This window comes from Oncorhynchus kisutch, linkage group LG2 (genome assembly GCF_002021735.2).
Source record: "Oncorhynchus kisutch isolate 150728-3 linkage group LG2, Okis_V2, whole genome shotgun sequence".
Classification (NCBI taxonomy): Eukaryota; Metazoa; Chordata; class Actinopteri; order Salmoniformes; family Salmonidae; genus Oncorhynchus; species Oncorhynchus kisutch.
Window position 1 is genome coordinate 3,153,247 of NC_034175.2, and position 23,401 is coordinate 3,176,647.

General features: G+C 47.6%; 1 protein-coding gene across 2 annotated transcripts in view; it reads left to right on the plus strand.

Moving 5' to 3' along the window:
* Positions 1–20,267, plus strand: part of LOC116376521 (sorting nexin-27-like) — a 32,343-nt gene extending 12,076 nt beyond the window's left edge. The window contains exons 7-13 of one of the 2 annotated variants that reach the window (XM_031837471.1): positions 2,592–2,755; positions 3,121–3,210; positions 13,367–13,516; positions 13,630–13,758; positions 13,872–13,931; positions 16,209–16,257; positions 16,429–20,267. In XM_031837471.1, the coding sequence (XP_031693331.1) occupies positions 2,592–2,755; positions 3,121–3,210; positions 13,367–13,516; positions 13,630–13,758; positions 13,872–13,931; positions 16,209–16,257; positions 16,429–16,496 (710 nt within the window). In that variant the 3' untranslated portion in view covers positions 16,497–20,267. Of the gene's footprint in view, positions 1–2,591; positions 2,756–3,120; positions 3,211–13,366; positions 13,517–13,629; positions 13,759–13,871; positions 13,932–16,208; positions 16,272–16,428 lie in introns of both variants that reach the window. The other variant, XM_031837475.1, reaches the window with a different exon arrangement.
* The last annotated feature ends 3,134 nt before the right edge of the window (positions 20,268–23,401 follow it).

Below are 23,401 nucleotides of genomic sequence, written 5' to 3' on the forward strand. Positions count from 1 at the left end.
CTGTGTGTCTGTCTGTGTGTCTGTCTGTGTGTCTGTGTGTCTGTCTGTGTGTCTGTCTGTGTGTCTGTCTGTGTGTCTGTCTGTGTGTCTGTCTGTGTGTCTCTGTCTGTGTGTGTGTCTGTGTGTGTCTTTAATCATAGAGGCTAATGCCTACTCCTGTGTGTCTGTCTGTGTGTGTCTGTCTGTGTGTCTGTCTGTGTCTGTCTGTCTGTCTGTGTGTGTGTGTGTGTGTGTGTGAGTGTCTGTCTGTGTGTGTCTTTAATCATAGAGGTTAACATTCCTTCCCAGGAGCTTTGTTGATTGAATCACTTCTTCATGATGTTGCTGTTGAGGGAGTTGTGGTGTCTGGTTGGTTGGGATATGAGCAAAGCATTTCTATTTGTAGCGAAACACAGTTTTGATTAGATGGTATACAGATTGGCTTTTCATAGCCGCGTTACGAGAACTTACGCAGCAGGTTAGGAGAATTAACGTAGTGGGTTAGGAGAACTTACGCAGCAGGTTAGGAGAATTAACGTAGTGGGTTAGGAGAACTTACGCAGCGGGTTAGGAGAATTAACGTAGTGGGTTAGGAGAACTTGCGCAGCAGGTTAGGAGAATTAACGTAGTGGGTTAGGAGAACTTACGCAGCGGGTTAGGAAAATTAACGTAGTGGGTTAGGAGAACTTACGCAGCAGGTTAGGAGAATTAACGTAGCGTGTTAGGAGAACTTACGCAGCAGGTTAGGAGAATTAACGTAGTGGGTTAGGAGAATTAGGTTAAGGTTAGGAAAAGGGTAAGGGTTAGGTAAAATACTACATTTTTCCTTGACGCAACTGAAACACGGAACTTTCCTTCGGTAGCTGTATATCATCTAGCCACAACCGGAAAACACCCACCGACCTAACCCTGTCGCTCTCTGTCTCTCTCCCACCCACCTAACCCTGTCGCTCTCTGTCTCTCTCCCACCCACCTAACCCTGTCGCTCTCTGTCTCTCTCCCACCCACCTAACCCTGTCGCTCTCTCTCTCTCTCTCTCTCTCCCACCCACCTAACCCTGTCGCTCTCTGTCTCTCTCCCACCGACCTAACCCTGTCGCTCTCTCTCTCTCTCTCTCTCTCTCTCCCACCCACCTAACCCTGTCGCTCTCTGTCTCTCTCCCACCCACCTAACCCTGTCGCTCTCTCTCTCTCTCTCTCTCTCTCTCTCTCTCTCTCTCTCTCTCTGTCCCACCCACCTAACCCTGTCGCTCTCTGTCTCTCTCCTACCCACCTAACCCTGTCGCTCTCTCTCTCTCTCTCTCTCTCTCTCTCTCTCTCCCACCCACCTAACCCTGTCTCTCTCTCTCTCTCTCCCACCCACCTAACCCTGTCGCTCTCTCTCTCTCCCACCCACCTAACCCTGTCGCTCTCTCTCTACTCTCTCTCTCCCACCCACCTAACCCTGTCGCTCTCTCTCTCTCTCTCTCTCTCTCTCCCACCGACCTAACCCTGTCGCTCTCTCTCTCTCTCTCTCCCACCCACCTAACCCTGTCGCTCTCTCTCTCTCTCTCCCACCGACCTAACCCTGTCGCTCTCTCTCTCTCTCCCACCGACCTAACCCTGTCGCTCTCTCTCTCTCTCTCCCACCGACATAACCCTGTCGCTCTCTCTCTCTCTCCCCACCGACATAACCCTGTCGCTCTCTCTCTCTCTCCCACCGACATAACCCTGTCGCTCTCTCTCTCTCTCCCACCGACATAACCCTGTCGCTCTCTCTCTCTCTCTCCCACCGACATAACCCTGTCGATCTCTCTCTCTCTCTCTCTCTCCCACCGACCTAACCCTGTCGATCTCTCTCTCTCTCTCTCTCTCTCTCTCCCACCGACCTAACCCTGTCGATCTCTCTCTCTCTCTCTCCCACCGACCTAACCCTGTCGATCTCTCTCTCTCTCTCTCTCTCTCTCCCCACCGACCTAACCCTGTCGATCTCTCTCTCTCTCTCTCTCTCCCACCGACCTAACCCTGTCGATCTCTCTCTCTCTCTCTCTCTCTCCACCGACCTACCCTGTTCGATCTCTCTCTCTCTCTCTCTCTCTCTCTCTCTCTCTCTCCCACCGACCTAACCCTGTCGATCTCTCTCTCTCTCTCTCTCTCTCTCTCTCTCTCCCACCGACCTAACCCTGTCGATCTCTCTCTCTCTCTCTCTCCCACCGACCTAACCCTGTCGATCTCTCTCTCTCTCTCTCTCCCACCGACCTAACCCTGTCGATCTCTCTCTCTCTCTCTCTCTCCCACCGACCTAACCCTGTCGATCTCTCTCTCTCTCTCTCTCCCACCGACCTAACCCTGTCGATCTCTCTCTCTCTCTCTCTCCCACCGACCTAACCCTGTCGATCTCTCTCTCTCCCACCGACCTAACCCTGTCGATCTCTCTCTCTCTTTCTCCCACCGACCTAACCCTGTCGCCCTCTGTCTCTCTCCCACCGACCTAACCCTGTCGATCTCTCTCTCTCTCTCTCTCTCTCCCACCGACCTAACCCTGTCGCCCTCTGTCTCTCTCCCACCGACCTAACCCTGTCGATCTCTCTCGCTGTCTCTCTCTCTGTATCTCTCTCTGTCTCTGTCTCTCAGTGCGTAAACTGGCTCCTAATGAGTTCCCCCACAAGCTGTATGTTCAGAACTACACATCTGCTGTCCCTGGGACCTGCCTCACCCTGCGCAAGTGGCTCTTCACCACCGAGGAGGAGATCCTGCTCAATGACAACCAACTGGCCGTCAGCTACTGCTTCCACCAGGTGTGTGTGTGTGTGTCAGGGGAATGTGCATTGTGTGTCAGGGGAATGTGCATTGTGTGTCAGGGGAATGTGCATTGTGTGTCAGGGGAATGTGCATTGTGTGTCAGGGGAATGTGCATTGTGTGTCAGGGGAATGTGCATTGTGTGTCAGGGGAATGTGCATTGTTTGTGTGTCAGGGGAATGTGCATTGTGTGTGTGTCAGGGGAGTGCGCATTGTGTGTGTGTCAGGGGAGTGCGCATTGTGTGTGTGTCAGGGGAGTGCGCATTGTGTGTGTGTCAGGGGAGTGTGCATTTTGTGTGTGTAAGGGAGAGTTCAGTTGGTTTGTCCATCATTACTCTCTCTCTCTCCCCCCACCTCTCTCAGGCGGTGGATGATGTGAAAAGGGGATTTATCAAGGCAGAGGAGAAGTCCTACCAGCTACAGAAATTAGCAGAACAGAAGAAGATGGCCATGGTTAGTGTCTCTCTCTCCCTCTCTTCTAGTCACTAGATGGCCATGGTTAGTGTCTCTCCCTCTCTCTCTGCTAGTCACTAGATGGCCATGGTTAGTGTCTCTCCCTCTCTCTCTGCTAGTCACTAGATGGCCATGGTTAGTGTCTCTCCCTCTCTCTCTGCTAGTCACTAGATGGCCATGGTTAGTGTCTCTCCCTCTCTCTCTCTGCTAGTCACTAGATGGCCATGGTTAGTGTCTCTCTCTCCCTCTCTTCTAGTCACTAGATGACCATGGTTAGTGTCTCTCCCTCTCTCTCTGCTAGTCACTAGATGGCCATTGTTAGTGTCTCTCTCTCGCTCTTCTAGTCACTAGATGGCCATGGTTAGTGTGTCTCTCTCTCTCTCTTCTAGTCACTAGATGGCCATGGTTAGTGTCTCTCCCTCTCTCTCTTCTAGTCACTAGATGGCCATGGTTAGTGTCTCTCTCTCTCTCTCTGCTAGTCACTAGATGGCCATGGTTAGTGTCTCTCTCTCTCTCTGCTCGTCACTAGATGGCTATGGTTAGTGTCTCTCGCTCCCCCTCTGCTAGTCACTAGATGACCATGGTTAGTGTCTCTCTCAATTCAATTCAATTCAAGGGCTTTATTGGCATGGGAAACGTGTTAACATTGCCAAAGCAAGTGAGGTAGACAACATACAAAGTGAATATATAAAGTGAAAAACAACAAAAAATTAACAGTAAATATTACACATACAGAAGTTTCAAAACAGTAAAGACATTACAAATGTCATATTATATATATATATACAGTGTTCTAACAATGTACAAATGGCTAAAGGACACAAGATAAAATAAATAAGCATAAATATGGGTTGTATTTACAATGGTGTTTGTTCTTCACTGGTTGCCCTTTTCTCGTGGCAACAGGTCACAAATCTTGCTGCTGTGATGGCACACTGTGGAATTTCACCCAGTAGATATCTCTCTCCCTCTCTTCTAGTCACTAGATGGCCATGGTTAGTCTCTCTCTCTCTCTCTCTCTTCTAGTCACTAGATGGCCATGGTTAGTGTCTCTCCCTCTCTCTCTTCTAGTCACTAGATGGCCATGGTTAGTGTCTCTCTCTCCCTCTCTTCTAGTCACTAGATGGCCATGGTTAGTGTCTCTCTCTCTCTGCTGGTCACTAGATGGCCGTGGTTAGTGTCTCTCTCTCCCTCTCTTCTAGTCACTAGGTGGCCATGGTTAGTGTCTCTCCCTCTCTCTCTTCTAGTCACTAGATGGCCATGGTTAGTGTCTCTCCCTCTCTCTTCTAGTCACTAGATGGCCATGGTTAGTGTCTCTCTCTCCCTCTCCTCTAGTCACTAGGTGGCCATGGTTAGTGTCTCTCCCTCTGTCTCTGCTAGTCACTAGATGGCCATGGTTAGTGTCTCTCTCTCCCTCTCTTCTAGTCACTAGATGGCCATGGTTAGTGTCTCTCCCTCCCTCTCTTCTAGTCACTAGATGGCCATGGTTAGTGTCTCTCCCTCTCTCTCTGCTAGTCACTAGATGGCCATGGTTAGTGTCTCTCCCCCTCTCTCTGCTAGTCACTAGATGGCCATGGTTAGTGTCTCTCCCTCTCTCTCTGCTAGTCACTAGATGGCCATGGTTAGTGTCTCTCCCTCTCTCTCTGCTAGTCACTAGATGGCCATGGTTAGTGTCTCTCCCTCTCTCTCTGCTAGTCACTAGATGGCCATGGTTAGTGTCTCTCCCTCCCTCTCTTCTAGTCACTAGATGGCCATGGTTAGTGTCTCTCCCTCTCTCTCTGCTAGTCACTAGATGGCCATGGTTAGTGTCTCTCCCTCTCTCTCTGCTAGTCACTAGATGGCCATGGTTAGTGTCTCTCTCTCCCTCTCTTCTAGTCACTAGATGGCCATGGTTAGTGTCTCTCTCTCCCTCTCTTCTAGTCACTAGATGGCCATGGTTAGTGTCTCTCTCTCCCTCTCTTCTAGTCACTAGGTGGCCATGGTTAGTGTCTCTCCCTCTCTCTCTTCTAGTCACTAGATGGCCATGGTTAGTGTCTCTCCCTCTCTCTCTTCTAGTCACTAGATGGCCATGGTTAGTGTCTCTCTCCCTCTCCTCTAGTCACTAGGTGGCCATGGTTAGTGTCTCTCCCTCTGTCTCTGCTAGTCACTAGATGGCCATGGTTAGTGTCTCTCTCTCCCTCTCTTCTAGTCACTAGATGGCCATGGTTAGTGTCTCTCCCTCCCTCTCTTCTAGTCACTAGATGGCCATGGTTAGTGTCTCTCCCTCTCTCTCTGCTAGTCACTAGATGGCCATGGTTAGTGTCTCTCCCCCTCTCTCTGCTAGTCACTAGATGGCCATGGTTAGTGTCTCTCCCTCTCTCTCTGCTAGTCACTAGATGGCCATGGTTAGTGTCTCTCCCTCTCTCTCTGCTAGTCACTAGATGGCCATGGTTAGTGTCTCTCCCTCTCTCTCTGCTAGTCACTAGATGGCCATGGTTAGTGTCTCTCCCTCCCTCTCTTCTAGTCACTAGATGGCCATGGTTAGTGTCTCTCCCTCTCTCTCTGCTAGTCACTAGATGGCCATGGTTAGTGTCTCTCCCTCTCTCTCTGCTAGTCACTAGATGGCCATGGTTAGTGTCTCTCTCTCCCTCTCTTCTAGTCACTAGATGGCCATGGTTAGTGTCTCTCTCTCCCTCTCTTCTAGTCACTAGATGGCCATGGTTAGTGTCTCTCTCTCCCTCTCTTCTAGTCACTAGATGGCCATGGTTAGTGTCTCTCTCTCTCTGCTGGTCACTAGATGGCCGTGGTTAGTGTCTCTCTCTCCTCTCTTCTAGTCACTAGGTGGCCATGGTTAGTGTCTCTCCCTCTCTCTCTTCTAGTCACTAGATGGCCATGGTTAGTGTCTCTCCCTCTCTCTCTTCTAGTCACTAGATGGCCATGGTTAGTGTCTCTCTCTCCCTCTCCTCTAGTCACTAGGTGGCCATGGTTAGTGTCTCTCCCTCTGTCTCTGCTAGTCACTAGATGGCCATGGTTAGTGTCTCTCTCTCTCCCTCTCTTCTAGTCACTAGATGGCCATGGTTAGTGTCTCTCCCTCCCTCTCTTCTAGTCACTAGATGGCCATGGTTAGTGTCTCTCCCTCTCTCTCTGCTAGTCACTAGATGGCCATGGTTAGTGTCTCTCCCCCTCTCTCTGCTAGTCACTAGATGGCCATGGTTAGTGTCTCTCCCTCTCTCTCTGCTAGTCACTAGATGGCCATGGTTAGTGTCTCTCCCTCTCTCTCTGCTAGTCACTAGATGGCCATGGTTAGTGTCTCTCCCTCTCTCTCTGCTAGTCACTAGATGGCCATGGTTAGTGTCTCTCCCTCCCTCTCTTCTAGTCACTAGATGGCCATGGTTAGTGTCTCTCCCTCTCTCTCTGCTAGTCACTAGATGGCCATTGTTAGTGTCTCTCTCTCTCTCTTCTAGTCACTAGATGGCCATGGTTAGTGTCTCTCCCTCTCTCTCTTCTAGTCACTAGATGGCCATGGTTAGTGTCTCTCCCTCTCTCTCTTCTAGTCACTAGATGGCCATGGTTAGTGTCTCTCGCTCCCCCTCTGCTAGTCACTAGATGACCATGGTTAGTGTCTCTCTCAATTCAATTCAATTCAAGGGCTTTATTGGCATGGGAAACATGTGTTAACATTGCCAAAGCAAGTGAGGTAGACAACATACGAAGTGAATATATAAAGTGAAAAACAACAAAAAATTAACAGTAAATATTACACATACAGAAGTTTCAAAACAGTAAAGACATTACAAATGTCATATTATATATATATATATACAGTGTTCTAACAATGTACAAATGGCTAAAGGACACAAGATAAAATAAATAAGCATAAATATGGGTTGTATTTACAATGGTGTTTGTTCTTCACTGGTTGCCCTTTTCTCGTGGCAACAGGTCACAAATCTTGCTGCTGTGATGGCACACTGTGGAATTTCACCCAGTAGATATCTCTCTCCCTCTCTTCTAGTCACTAGATGGCCATGGTTAGTGTCTCTCTCTCTCTCTCTCTTCTAGTCACTAGATGGCCATGGTTAGTGTCTCTCCCTCTCTCTCTTCTAGTCACTAGATGGCCATGGTTAGTGTCTCTCCCTCTCTCTCTTCTAGTCACTAGATGGCCATGGTTAGTGTCTCTCTCTCCCTCTCTTCTAGTCACTAGATGGCCATGGTTAGTGTCTCTCTCTCTCTGCTGGTCACTAGATGTCCGTGGTTAGTGTCTCTCTCTCCCTCTCTTCTAGTCACTAGGTGGCCATGGTTAGTGTCTCTCCCTCTCTCTCTTCTAGTCACTAGATGGCCATGGTTAGTGTCTCTCCCTCTCTCTTCTAGTCACTAGATGGCCATGGTTAGTGTCTCTCTCTCCCTCTCCTCTAGTCACTAGGTGGCCATGGTTAGTGTCTCTCCCTCTGTCTCTGCTAGTCACTAGATGGCCATGGTTAGTGTCTCTCTCTCCCTCTCTTCTAGTCACTAGATGGCCATGGTTAGTGTCTCTCCCTCCCTCTCTTCTAGTCACTAGATGGCCATGGTTAGTGTCTCTCCCTCTCTCTCTGCTAGTCACTAGATGGCCATGGTTAGTGTCTCTCCCCCTCTCTCTGCTAGTCACTAGATGGCCATGGTTAGTGTCTCTCCCTCTCTCTCTGCTAGTCACTAGATGGCCATGGTTAGTGCCTCTCCCTCTCTCTCTGCTAGTCACTAGATGGCCATGGTTAGTGTCTCTCCCTCTCTCTCTGCTAGTCACTAGATGGCCATGGTTAGTGTCTCTCCCTCCCTCTCTTCTAGTCACTAGATGGCCATGGTTAGTGTCTCTCCCTCTCTCTCTGCTAGTCACTAGATGGCCATGGTTAGTGTCTCTCCCTCTCTCTCTGCTAGTCACTAGATGGCCATGGTTAGTGTCTCTCTCTCCCTCTCTTCTAGTCACTAGATGGCCATGGTTAGTGTCTCTCTCTCCCTCTCTTCTAGTCACTAGATGGCCATGGTTAGTGTCTCTCTCTCTCTGCTGGTCACTAGATGGCCGTGGTTAGTGTCTCTCTCTCCCTCTCTTCTAGTCACTAGGTGGCCATGGTTAGTGTCTCTCCCTCTCTCTCTTCTAGTCACTAGATGGCCATGGTTAGTGTCTCTCCCTCTCTCTCTTCTAGTCACTAGATGGCCATGGTTAGTGTCTCTCTCTCCCTCTCCTCTAGTCACTAGGTGGCCATGGTTAGTGTCTCTCCCTCTGTCTCTGCTAGTCACTAGATGGCCATGGTTAGTGTCTCTCTCTCCCTCTCTTCTAGTCACTAGATGGCCATGGTTAGTGTCTCTCCCTCCCTCTCTTCTAGTCACTAGATGGCCATGGTTAGTGTCTCTCCCTCTCTCTCTGCTAGTCACTAGATGGCCATGGTTAGTGTCTCTCCCCCTCTCTCTGCTAGTCACTAGATGGCCATGGTTAGTGTCTCTCCCTCTCTCTCTGCTAGTCACTAGATGGCCATGGTTAGTGTCTCTCCCTCTCTCTCTGCTAGTCACTAGATGGCCATGGTTAGTGTCTCTCCCTCTCTCTCTGCTAGTCACTAGATGGCCATGGTTAGTGTCTCTCCCTCTCTCTCTGCTAGTCACTAGATGGCCATGGTTAGTGTCTCTCCCTCCCTCTCTTCTAGTCACTAGATGGCCATGGTTAGTGTCTCTCCCTCTCTCTCTGCTAGTCACTAGATGGCCATGGTTAGTGTCTCTCCCTCTCTCTCTGCTAGTCACTAGATGGCCATGGTTAGTGTCTCTCTCTCCCTCTCTTCTAGTCACTAGATGGCCATGGTTAGTGTCTCTCCCTCTCTCTCTGCTAGTCACTAGATGGCCATGGTTAGTGTCTCTCCCTCTCTCTCTGCTAGTCACTAGATGGCCATGGTTAGTGTCTCTCCCTCTCTCTCTGCTAGTCACTAGATGGCCATGGTTAGTGTCTCTCCCTCTCTCTCTGCTAGTCACTAGATGGCCATGGTTAGTGTCTCTCTCTCCCTCTCTTCTAGTCACTAGATGGCCATGGTTAGTGTCTCTCCCTCTCTCTCTGCTAGTCACTAGATGGCCATGGTTAGTGTCTCTCCCTCTCTCTCTGCTAGTCACTAGATGGCCATGGTTAGTGTCTCTCCCTCTCTCTCTGCTAGTCACTAGATGGCCATGGTTAGTGTCTCTCCCTCTCTCTCTGCTAGTCACTAGATGGCCATGGTTAGTGTCTCTCCCTCTCTCTCTGCTAGTCACTAGATGGCCATGGTTAGTGTCTCTCCCTCTCTCTCTGCTAGTCACTAGATGGCCATGGTTAGTGTCTCTCTCTCCCTCTCTTCTAGTCACTAGATGGCCATGGTTAGTGTCTCTCCCTCTCTCTCTGCTAGTCACTAGATGGCCATGGTTAGTGTCTCTCCCTCTCTCTCTGCTAGTCACTAGATGGCCATGGTTAGTGTCTCTCCCTCTCTCTCTGCTAGTCACTAGATGGCCATGGTTAGTGTCTCTCCCTCTCTCTCTGCTAGTCACTAGATGGCCATGGTTAGTGTCTCTCCCTCTCTCTCTGCTAGTCACTAGATGGCCATGGTTAGTGTCTCTCTCTCTCTCTCTCTCTGCTCGTCACTAGATGGCTATGGTTAGTGTCTCTCGCTCCCCTCTGCTAGTCACTAGATGGCCATGGTTAGTGTCTCTCTCTCTCTCCCCCTCTGCTAGTCACTAGATGGCCATGGTTAGTGTCTCTCCCTCTCTCTCTGCTAGTCACTAGATGGCCATGGTTAGTGTCTCTCCCTCTCTCTCTGCTAGTCACTAGATGGCCATGGTTAGTGTCTCTCTCTCCCTCTCTTCTAGTCACTAGATGGCCATGGTTAGTGTCTCTCCCTCTCTCTCTGCTAGTCACTAGATGGCCATGGTTAGTGTCTCTCCCTCTCTCTCTGCTAGTCACTAGATGGCCATGGTTAGTGTCTCTCCCTCTCTCTCTGCTAGTCACTAGATGGCCATGGTTAGTGTCTCTCCCTCTCTCTCTGCTAGTCACTAGATGGCCATGGTTAGTGTCTCTCCCTCTCTCTGCTAGTCACTAGATGGCCATGGTTAGTGTCTCTCCCTCTCTCTCTGCTAGTCACTAGATGGCCATGGTTAGTGTCTCTCTCTCTCTCTCTCTCTCTGCTCGTCACTAGATGGCTATGGTTAGTGTCTCTCGCTCCCCCTCTGCTAGTCACTAGATGGCCATGGTTAGTGTCTCTCTCTCTCTCCCCCTCTGCTAGTCACTAGATGGCCATGCTTAGTGTCTCTCTCTCTCTCTCTCTCTGCTAGTCACTAGATGGCCATGGTTAGTGTCTCTCTCCCTCCCTGCTAGTCACTAGATGGCCATGGTTAGTGTCTCTCTCTCTCTCTCTCTCTCTCTCTACTCGTCACTAGATGGCCATGGTTAGTGTCTCTCTCTCTCTCCCCCTCTGCTAGTCACTAGATGGCCATGCTTAGTGTCTCTCTCTCTCTCTCTCTCTCTCTGCTAGTCACTAGATGGCCATGGTTAGTGTCTCTCTCCCTCCCTGCTAGTCACTAGATGGCCATGGTTAGTGTCTCTCTCTCTCTCCCTCTCTGCTGGTCACTAGATGGCCATGGTTAGTGTCTCTCTCTCTCCCGCTCTGCTGGTCACTAGATGGCCATGGTTAGTGTCTCTCTGTCCCTCTCTGCTCGTCACTACATGGCCATAGTTAGTGTCTCTCTCTCTCTCTGCTAGTCACTAGATGGCCATGGTTAGTGTCTCTCTCCCTCCCTGCTAGTCACTAGATGGCCATGGTTAGTGTCTCTCTCTCTCCTTGTCTGCTAGTCACTAGGTGGCCATGGTTAGTGTCTCTCTCCCTCTCTGCTAGTCCTAGATGGCCATGGTTAGTGTCTCTCTCCCTCTCTGCTAGTCACTAGATGGCCATGGTTAGTGTCTCTCTCCCTCTCTGCTAGTCCTAGATGGCCATGGTTAGTGTCTCTCTCCCTCTCTGCTAGTCACTAGATGGCCATGGTTAGTGTCTCTCTCTCTCTCTCTCTCTCTCTCTCTCTCCCTCTCTGCTTGTCACTAGATGGCCATGGTTAGTGTCTCTCTCTCCCTCTCTTCTAGTCACTAGATGGCCATGGTTAGTGTCTCTCCCTCTCTCTCTGCTAGTCACTAGATGGCCATGGTTAGTGTCTCTCCCTCTCTCTCTGCTAGTCACTAGATGGCCATGGTTAGTGTCTCTCCCTCTCTCTCTGCTAGTCACTAGATGGCCATGGTTAGTGTCTCTCCCTCTCTCTCTGCTAGTCACTAGATGGCCATGGTTAGTGTCTCTCCCTCTCTCTCTGCTAGTCACTAGATGGCCATGGTTAGTGTCTCTCTCTCTCTCTCTCTCTCTCTGCTCGTCACTAGATGGCTATGGTTAGTGTCTCTCGCTCCCCCTCTGCTAGTCACTAGATGGCCATGGTTAGTGTCTCTCTCTCTCTCCCCCTCTGCTAGTCACTAGATGGCCATGGTTAGTGTCTCTCCCTCTCTCTCTGCTAGTCACTAGATGGCCATGGTTAGTGTCTCTCCCTCTCTCTCTGCTAGTCACTAGATGGCCATGGTTAGTGTCTCTCTCTCCCTCTCTTCTAGTCACTAGATGGCCATGGTTAGTGTCTCCCTCTCTCTCTGCTAGTCACTAGATGGCCATGGTTAGTGTCTCTCCCTCTCTCTCTGCTAGTCACTAGATGGCCATGGTTAGTGTCTCTCTCTCTCTCTCTCTCTGCTCGTCACTAGATGGCTATGGTTAGTGTCTCTCGCTCCCCCTCTGCTAGTCACTAGATGGCCATGGTTAGTGTCTCTCTCTCTCTCCCCCTCTGCTAGTCACTAGATGGCCATGCTTAGTGTCTCTCTCTCTCTCTCTCTCTGCTAGTCACTAGATGGCCATGGTTAGTGTCTCTCTCCCTCCCTGCTAGTCACTAGATGGCCATGGTTAGTGTCTCTCTCTCTCTCTCTCTCTCTCTCTCTCTCTACTCGTCACTAGATGGCCATGGTTAGTGTCTCTCTCTCTCTCCCCCTCTGCTAGTCACTAGATGGCCATGCTTAGTGTCTCTCTCTCTCTCTCTCTCTCTGCTAGTCACTAGATGGCCATGGTTAGTGTCTCTCTCCCTCCCTGCTAGTCACTAGATGGCCATGGTTAGTGTCTCTCTCCCTCTCTGCTGGTCACTAGATGGCCATGGTTAGTGTCTCTCTCTCTCCCGCTCTGCTGGTCACTAGATGGCCATGGTTAGTGTCTCTCTGTCCCTCTCTGCTCGTCACTACATGGCCATAGTTAGTGTCTCTCTCTCTCTCTCTGCTAGTCACTAGATGGCCATGGTTAGTGTCTCTCTCCCTCCCTGCTAGTCACTAGATGGCCATGGTTAGTGTCTCTCTCTCTCTCCCTCTCTGCTCGTCACTAGATGGCCATGGTTAGTGTCTCTCTCTCTCCTTGTCTGCTAGTCACTAGGTGGCCATGGTTAGTGTCTCTCTCCCTCTCTGCTAGTCCTAGATGGCCATGGTTAGTGTCTCTCTCCCTCTCTGCTAGTCACTAGATGGCCATGGTTAGTGTCTCTCTCCCTCTCTGCTAGTCCTAGATGGCCATGGTTAGTGTCTCTCTCCCTCTCTGCTAGTCACTAGATGGCCATGGTTAGTGTCTCTCTCTCTCTCTCTCTCTCTCTCTCCCTCTCTGCTTGTCACTAGATGGCCATGGTTAGTGTCTCTCTCTCTCTCTCTCTCTCTCTCTCTCTCCCTCTCTGCTAGTCACTAGATGGCCATGGTTAGTGTCTCTCTCTGCCTCTCTTCTAGTCACTAGATGGCCAGAGAAGAAACCTCAGACATTACTGTCACAACTAATGAGCAAATACAGTACATGACTGTCAAAAAGAAAGGAGGACCAAGGCCCTCTTCAGATAATGCATTAAAATGCCTTTTTTTGTATGGCATGTTCAATGGAAACAGATTTAAACTCTGACACGTTTCAACTGCATGGTCCTCGTCAGGGAGTACATGACTGGTCTTCCATTGTGGTTAAGGGCTGTAATAGATGGGAATACACTAGGTCATGTAGCGTAAGACTTGGTATATATATGGCATCTATAACCAAATAGACATGGAACATAGGATGGTTTCTAGAAGCAGTTGTCTGGCCCCCTAAATGTTCTCTCTTTCCCCCAGTATCTCAGTATGTTACGGGGCTGTGAAGGCTACAATGAGATCATCTTCCCACACTGCTCCTGTGACTCCCGACGCAAAGGCCACGTCGTCACAGCCATCAGCATACACCACTTTAAACTGCACGCCTGCACAGAAGAGGGAACGCTAGAGGTATGGAGAACGTGTGTGTGTGTGTGTGTGTGTGTGTGTGTGTGTGTGTGTGTGTGTGTGTGTGTGTGTGTGTGTGTGTGTGTGTGTGTGTTGACCCTGTCTCTCTATAACAGAACCAGGTGATCGTGTTTGAGTGGGTGGAGATGCAGCACTGGGACACTGATGAGGAGGGCATGGCCTTCTGCTTCCAGTACGCCAGGGCAGAGAAGAAACCTCGCTGGGTCAAGATCTTTACTCCCTACGTGAGTCTCACACACACTCACAGTACATACCTTTTCAGAGTCCCAACGAATGTCTGAACATGATGTATCAATGTGCAGAGAGTTAACCCTTTGTTGTCCTGTGCTGTGTCCAGTTCAACTACCTGCATGAGTGCGTTGAGAGAGTCTTCTGTGAACTCAAGTGGAGGAAAGAGGTGAGAAGAGGGTTGTGTACTGCCATGTACTGTCTACTGGCTAACCAGCAGTCTTATACTGCCATGTACTGTCTGCTGGCTAACCAGCAGTCTTATACTGCCATGTAGTGTCTACTGGCTAACCAGCAGTCTTATACTGCCATGTACTGTCTACTGGCTAACCAGCAGTCTTATACTGCCATGTACTGTCTACTGGCTAACCAGCAGTCTTATACTGCCATGTACTGTCTACTGGCTAACCAGCAGTCTTATGCTGCCATGTACTGTCTACTGGCTAACCAGCAGTCTTATGCTGCCATGTACTGTCTACTGGCTAACCAGCAGTCTTATGCTGCCATGTACTGTCTACTGGCTAACCAGCAGTCTTATGCTGCCATGTACTGTCTACTGGCTAACCAGCAGTCTTATGCTGCCATTTACTAGCTAACCAGCAGTCCTATGCTGCCATGTACTGTCTACTGGCTAACCAGCAGTCTTATACTGCCATGTACTGTCTACTGGCTAACCAGCAGTTTTCTACTGCCATGTACTGTCTACTGGCTAACCAGCAGTCTTATGCTGCCATGTACTGTCTACTGGCTCACCAGCAGTCTTATGCTGCCATGTACTGTCTACTGGCTCACCAGCAGTCTTATACTGCCATCTACTGTCTACTGGCTAACCAGCAGTATTATGCTGCCATGTACTGTCTACTGGCTAACCAGCAGTCTTATACTGCCATGTACTGGCTAACCAGCAGTCTTATGCTGCCATGTACTGTCTACTGGCTCACCAGCAGTCTTATACTGCCATGTACTGTCTACTGGCTAACCAGCAGTCTTCTACTGCCATGTACTGTCTACTGGCTAACCAGCAGTCTTCTACTGCCATGTACTGTCTACTGGCTAACCAGCAGTATTATACTGCCATGTACTGTCTACTGGCTAACCAGCAGTATTATGCTGCCATGTACTGTCTACTGGCTAACCAGCAGTCTTATGCTGCCATGTACTGTCTTCTGGCTTACCAGCAGTCTTATGCTGCCATGTACTGTCTACTGGCTCACCAGCAGTCTTATACTGCCATCTACTGGCTCACCAGCAGTCTTATACTGCCATGTACTGTCTACTGGCTAACCAGCAGTCTTATGCTGCCATTTACTAGCTAACCAGCAGTCCTATGCTGCCATGTACTGTCTACTGGCGAACCAGCAGTCTTATACTGCCATGTACTGTCTACTGGCTAACCAGCAGTTTTCTACTGCCATGTACTGTCTACTGGCTAACCAGCAGTCTTATGCTGCCATGTACTGTCTACTGGCTCACCAGCAGTCTTATACTGCCATTACCTGGCTCACCAGCAGTCTTATACTGCCATGTACTGTCTACTGGCTAACCAGCAGTCTTATGCTGCCATTTACTAGCTAACCAGCAGTCCTATGCTGCCATGTACTGTCTACTGGCTCACCAGCAGTCTTATACTGCCATGTACTGTCTACTGGCTAACCAGCAGTTTTCTACTGCCATGTACTGTCTACTGGCTAACCAGCAGTCTTATACTGCCATGTACTGTCTACTGGCTAACCAGCAGTCTTATGCTGCCATGTACTGTCTACTGGCTAACCAGCAGTCTTATACTGCCATGTACTGTCTACTGGCTCACCAGCAGTCTTATACTGCCATGTACTGTCTACTGGCTAACCAGCAGTCTTATACTGCCATGTACTGGCTAACCAGCAGTCTTATACTGGCTAACCAGCAGTCTTCTACTGCCATGTACTGTCTACTGGCTAACCAGCAGTATTATACTGCCATGTACTGTCTACTGGCTAACCAGCAGTCTCCTACTGCCATGTACTGTCTACTGGCTAACCAGCAGTATTATACTGCCATGTACTGTCTACTGGCTAACCAGCAGTCTTATGCTGCCATGTACTGTCTTCTGGCTCACCAGCAGTCTTATGCTGCCATGTACTGTCTACTGGCTCACCAGCAGTCTTATACTGCCATGTACTGGCTAACCAGCAGTCTTATACTGCCATGTACTGTCTACTGGCTAACCAGCAGTCTTATGCTGCCATTTACTAGCTAACCAGCTGTCCTATGCTGCCATGTACTGTCTACTGGCTAACCAGCAGTTTTCTACTGCCATGTACTGTCTACTGGCTAACCAGCAGTCTTATGCTGCCATTTACTGACTACTGGCTCACCAGCAGTCTTATGCTGCCATGTACTGTCTACTGGCTCACCAGCAGTCTTATGCTGCACATTTCACTTGTGTAATATTGTGTGTCTCCAGGTGGAAGAGGAGGCTGTGGATAAGGACAATAAGAACTGCAGTAAAGAAGGTATGTGTAGCAAGGTAAGGCTTTGCCTGCCTCTGTCTCTGGTACAGCAGTAGCGGCTTGGGCCTGGGCCTGGGCCTGGGCGTGTGTGTGTGTGTTCATGTTCATGTTCATATTGTGCATTCTTGCCAGCCTGCGCATGTTGTTGTTTCCTGAGCCGTGTGTCTGTTTCAGAATATCTTCCAGCTGTTGAGACACAGAAGGGATGGAGGCACCTAGGAGGAGAGATCATCACCTCCTAAACATGCTCTCCTCCATCCGTCCCTCTGGTCTGGTTCGGCCCGGAACTACCACCACTACCTGTCCTCACACAACTACTACTACACCAACTACAAACTACAACTTCTACATGCCAATAACAGCAACTACAGATCAACAACCACCACACACCATCAAACTACATCAAACTACAAATGGTCTGACTGAAGGAGAAACAACGACGCACACTACAACTTAAGCTGTTATTCACCATGAACCCTTGAATACAACCCAAGCACACGATATAAACACAAGCCAACAGGAAGCTACAGTAGAAACATATAGCAGGTTTGTACAGGTGAATAAGTAACTCTAAAGACTTAGATACATGCCTTCATACATCACCTCTTTGGTCAAAACTCCATGGAGACCTGTGACTATTGGCTAAGGAGGCTAACGTCTTGTGGTGGGCTTGGATGAAGGAGATGGTTCTCTGGGACGATATTGGACAAGGGATTTGACACGTGCAACGCCATTGGGTGTTTTGTGGCCACTTTGGAGTGCTCTGGACTGGAACAGAGTGCAGTGGAAGAAGAGAACAAAAGAGGGTTACAGATGTTGGAACAGAACCTGTCCTAAAAGAGGAAACGGCTGGTGGTGTTGGAACAGAACCTGTTCTAAAAGAGGAAACGGCTGGTGGTGCTGGAACAGAACCTGTTCTAAAAGAGGAAACTGCTGGTGGTGATGGAACAGAACGTGTTCTAAAAGTGGAAACGGCTAGTAGTGATGGAACAGAACCTGTTCTAAAAGAGGAAACGGCTGGTGGTGATGGAACAGAACCTGTTCTAAAAGAGGAAACGGCTAGTAATGATGGAACAGAACCTGTTCTAAAAGAGGAAACGGCTGGTGGTGATGGAACAGAACCTGTTCTAAAAGAGGAAACGGCTGGTGGTGATGGAACAGAACCTGTTCTAAAAGAGGAAACGGCTGGTGGTGATGGAACAGAACCTGTTCTAAAAGAGGAAACGGCTAGTAGTGATGGAACAGAACCTGTTCTAAAAGTGGAAACGGCTAGTAGTGATGGAACAGAACCTGTTCTAAAAGAGGAAACGGTTAGTAATGATGGAACAGAACCTGTTCTAAAAGAGGAAACGGCTGTTGGTGATGGACTGAGGAGACGCATCTGAAAAGTTCTAAAACAGGAACTGTGTGTGTGTGTGTGTGTGTGTGTGTCGACTGATTATGGACAGCTGTGAGAGTCTAGGTTGGAACCCTGGAGGTAGAAACAACCCTTCTCTCTGACTCTGAACTGAACTCCCAGAATGAGTCTAGACAGACGGACGGAGGGAACCGGCCCCATGATACAAGAGACTGGACTCATATGAACCACACAGACAGATTGACATATGGATATTATCTCCTGTTTGTAGCCACTATCTCCATTTCAAAGAGATCTACTGAAGAGACTATTACAGAGAGAGAGAGAAACCATACATTTCCTTTATTTGTGACTATTGGGCCGAGCAGAACCAAGGGTAGCATGTGTGTTTCAGCTGCTGGTTCTGTTTCGGTTTACAGATGCTGAAATTGCCCTGAAGCCATTTTTGAATACACAAACCTTCTCATTAAACACACACACACACACACACACACACACACACACACACACACACACACACACACACACACACAGAATGTTCATCATGAATTGGATCCCAGGAAAGTATTCTGCCATCTTGACAGATACCTGAACAAGGAACATGTTTACTTCACCTGTGTGTTTTGTGTACCTCCTAAAGACATATATATATATATATATCATTTTTAATGTGGACATTTCAGACATTGGACAGAATAGCACAAAAAGAACCCTGTAAGATGTTGACCACATTAAGCTCAATATGTATTCATTCTATGCTAGGGTCTCATGAAGACTGTATTTATACTGGGTTGTAAATAACACTGAACTCAAAGTGCATCTCGATTTACATGTTTTGTGTCTTTCTGTTCTTGAGAAAAGGTGTGATGCTTTAGAAAACACATCGTGATTGTCAGTCTGTAGGATATGTCTATGGTGTTGGTTTAGGTGAGTCTTTGGTTCAATTGATATATTGGTCCTTGTGTATCTGAAGGAGCTGCAGTGCTCAGAACGACCTGCAGGGGTCTCCCTCCCACTGAGAAACACTAGATCAGTTACTATAGAACAGGGCTGGCCAGTATTCTAACAGAGGGCCAGTGTGGGTGCAGACTTTTGCCCCAGCCAAGCAGTAACACGCCTGATTCAATATCTGGTGGATGTTATCGTCGGATGCTGATGCAACACCACACACATCTTTAAATGCAGTTTTAACCTACAGCAGGGTTTAAACAGTGGTGTAGTAGGAGCTACACGGAGGTATACACCCTAAACCCCACAGAGGTTTAAATAAAGGTTCAGTAAAATAAATATGCACAAAACCCACTTTTTGTTCAGTGGACATTGGGTCTAGTCACTTCCAGCTCACAGCTGGTAGGGTAGGTAGGACTTGCCTAGTTAAATAAAGGTTAAATTAATCAAATAAAGAAACAATGGGTAAGCAAACCAGGTACTGAAACAGTTTGGTCCAAAGTCTTGGTTGAATCTTTGCAGTGCTCAATTCAGTCATGTGCTGTTTTGAATGAACATTTCCAAATGCTTTCCCAAGGAAAACTTCCTAATTAAAGCTGCAATATGTAAATTTGGGCGACCCAACAAGTTCATAGAGGTTGAGAATGTACAAAGACTCTCTGTACAATTACTTATTGTTTTGTCACAAACTGAAATTAGGCGAACTTAGAATTTTAGCAACCAGGAAATGGCGGAGCTATTTCTGTATAGTGCATCTTTAAATGTTGACTGCAAATTAGGCCTACATGATATAATTATGATTGTATCAATCTGGAGGGCATTTATTTTGAAAACTCTGTAATCACATGTACTCTACTGTAGGCCTACATTGTAGAGTACAGACACTGCGAGCCACATGGTATTTTGCTTAATTATTTTAAAGGGCAACTAGACCCTCCCAAAAATATTATTTTATATTTTTCCCAGACCTAAAAAATGGTCTCCTTGTGCGGTATAAGCATTGATGTGGGCTTAACATGCATTTGTTGTTTTTCTATGAAAGATTTTCTGGCAAAATGATGGTGTACTCACTTCTCCAGGCACTGCTACACCAATGGGTTTTCCTGTATCTGTGAGTGATTTGATTTGGGACCTGAATCTCCAACAGGCTTAGGCTGTTTACGCAATGGATCATCATGTCTCACTCCCATAGGCTGCTTCACTTGTCAATCATGTCTCTGCTATCTTGCCCTGTAATCTGCGATATCTCTCTCAAACACTCCTCTGTCCCTCGTCTTCAACTCTTTATTTAAGATATTAGGCAAGCTCTACTTCTCTTATCCTACAGTATCTTCACCTGTCTGACAAATCAAGCAAATGAGAAAATGAAACAATCTGAAGAGAACCACACAGGGTTGAATTGATGAAAGCTGAAGTCATTTAACTTGTTGACTTATTGTAATGAATTGTAACATTATTTTAAATGAAATGATTTATTAATGCAAAACATTGATGTCTTCTCTCCTTTGGTGTCTCCAACTCTAATCTCAATTACCCAGTTTCTAGTGCCCAAGAATGGAAAGTGTGTGTGGGGGGGCACTTGACACCAGACTGTGATTGTGTTTGTCCATCGATTATTTCATTGATAAACACCCTGGTAGATATCAGGTGATGAAGAGATAATAATGTATTGTTCCACTGAAGCCAAATGCAATCTAAGATAAGTCGGACCATTTCCACTATTACACCATTTTCTACGCATCTTAAATCAGAATGGACATATTACCACCCCCAGCTGCTCTCTCTTCCTCTCTCTCTTCCTCTTCTCTGCCTTTCCTCCCCCTCTTCCTCTTCTCTGCCTTTCCTCTCTCTCTTCCTCTTTTCCTGTAATGAGAGTTTTAAGACAATTATCCGCTGGACAGAAAGTGTCTCCTTATCGACCCACAGAGAGCCATCTACAACCACTAATCAAGCCGTATTGATTAGAGGGGGTGTTGATATCACATACCACTATCTGACTGACACAGAGAGACACTAAATATACACTCTGTTTTGAAACACTGACTTGAAAAGTTGTCTCTCAACTCTAAACAGAAAAGATTCAGTTGATATGTCTTTGGGTCCTTTAGCCCAGGAGAAATCCAACCTGAACGTCCCTATAGACGTTGCGACTATAAATCATTATTTATCTTCATTCTTTTCCCTCTTTTCTCATTTTCCAACTGAGCAGACACAAAATCTGATAGCATTGCACAAAGAGGTGGGTGTGTGTGTGGATGCATCCCTGTGTAAATGTGTGAACTGTGACAGGACAGAGGACTTGCTGCAGTCACATCCTGGCACTGTGTTACTAGTTGTCCTGTGTGTGTGTGTGTGTGTGTGGGTGGATGCATCCCTGTGTAAATGTGTGAACTGCGACAGGACAGAGGACTTGCTGCAGTCACATCCTGGCACTGTGTTACTAGTGGTCCTGTGTGTGTGCATGTTCATATCTGCATGTACAGGGCCTTCAGAAAGTGTTCACATTCCTTGACTTTTCCCACATCTTGTTACATTACAGCCTTATTCTAAAATGTATTAAATAGAGTCACTGGCCTACTCATTACCCCATTTATCCATTATTTTACCAGGTAAGTTGACTGAGAACACATTTTCATTTGCAGCAAAGACCTGGGGAATAGTTACAGGGGAGAGGAGGGGGATGAGTGAGCCAATTGTAAACTGGGGATTATTAGGTGACCATGATGGTTTGAGGGCCAGATTGGGAATTTAGCCAGGACACAGGGGTTAACACCCCTACTCTTACAATAAGTGCCATGGGATCTTTAATGACCTCAGAGAGTCAGGACACCCGTTTAACGTCCCATCCAAAAGTTGTCACCCTACACAGAGCAGTGTCCACAGTCACTACCCTGGGGTATTGGGATATTTTTTTATACCAGAGGAAAGAGTGAATCCTACTGGCCCTCCAACACCACTTCCAGCAGCATCTGGTCTCCCATCCAGGAACTGACCAGGACCAACCCTGCTTAGCTTCAGAAGCAAGCCAGCAGTGGTAAGCAGGGTGGTATGCTGCTGGCCTGAATAACATCAAAGAGGAATTATGTTTTTCCAAATCTTTAGGAGTAAACATGTTCTTAACAATTCACATAAGTTGCATGGCCTCACTCTGTGTGGGATAATAGTGTTTTAACACGGTTTTTGAATAACTACCTCATCTCTGTACCCCACACACATAATTATATTAAGGTCCTTCGTTCAACCAATGAATTTAAAACACAGATTCAACCACAAAGACCAAGGAGGTTTTCCAATGCCTCATAGAGAAGGGCACCTATTGGTAGAAGGGTAAAACATTTAAAAAGTTGCCATTTGTATTTATTGAGGCTCCCCATTAGCTGCTGCCAAAGCAGCAGATTCTCCTTCTGGGTTCCAGAACATTAAGATAGTTATATACAATACAAAATATGACATTACATTTCATTACACTGTTCACAACATATTAAGTGTGTTCCCTCAGGTCACTACTCTACTATCACATATCTACAATACAAAATCCATGTGTGTGTGTGTGTAGAGTGTGTGTATCTTCACAGCCCCTGCTGTTCCATAAGGTGTATTTTTATCTGTTTTTTAAAATCTAATCCTACTGCTTGCATCAGTTACCTGATGTGGAATTGTAGCCATGGTTCCATGTACTGTAGTACCGTGTGCCTCCCATTGTCTGTTCTGGACTTTGAATATCCCTTTGAGCAGGGTGAAATCATTAATTACACTTTGGATGGTGTATTAATACACCCAGTCACTACAAAGATACAGGTGTCCTTCCTAACTCAGTTGCTGGAGAGGAAGGAAACCATTCAGAGATTTCACCATGAGGACAATAGCGACTTTAAAACAGTTAGAGTTTAATGGCTGTGATAGGAAAAAACTGAGGATGGATAAACAACATTGTAGATACTCCACATAATCCATAAGAAGGAAGCCTGTACAGAATACAATTTTCCAAAACAAGCATCCTGTTTGCAACAAGCTGCTTAAGTAATACTGCAAAAATTGATTGTTGAAAAACAATGAACTTTTTGTCCTGAATGTTTGGGGCAAATCCAATACAACACATTACTGGGGGCGGGTGGTTCAGGAGAAAAACAGAAACTGAATGAAGCTAAGCACAGGAAAAATCCTAGAGGAAAACCTGGTTCAGTCTGCTTTCCACCAGACACTGAGACATGAATTCACCTTTCAGCAGGATAATAACATAAAACACATGGCCAAATATACTCACAGCTCTTAGAGACATACCCAGAGAGACTCACAGCTCTTAGAGACTTACCCAGAGAGACTTACAGCTCTTAGAGACTTACCCAGAGAGACTCACAGCTCTTAGAGACTTACCCAGAGAGACTCACAGCTCTTAGAGACTTACCCAGAGAGACTCACAGCTCTTAGAGGCTTACCCAGAGAGACTCACAGCTCTTAGAGACTTACCCAGAGAGACTCACAGCTCTTAGAGACTTACCCAGAGAGACTCACAGCTCTTAGAGACATACCCAGAGACTCACAGCTCTTAGAGAATTACCCAGAGAGACTCACAGCTCTTAGAGACTTACCCAGAGAGACTCACAGCTCTTAGAGGCTTACCCAGAGAGACTCACAGCTCTTAGAGACATACCCAGAGAGACTCACAGCTCTTAGAGGCTTACCCAGAGAGACTCACAGCTCTTAGAGGCTTACCCAGAGAGACTCACAGCTCTTAGAGACATACCCAGAGAGACTCACAGCTCTTAGAGACATACCCAGAGAGACTCACAGCTCTTAGAGACTTACCCAGAGAGACTCACAGCTCTTAGAGACATACCCAGA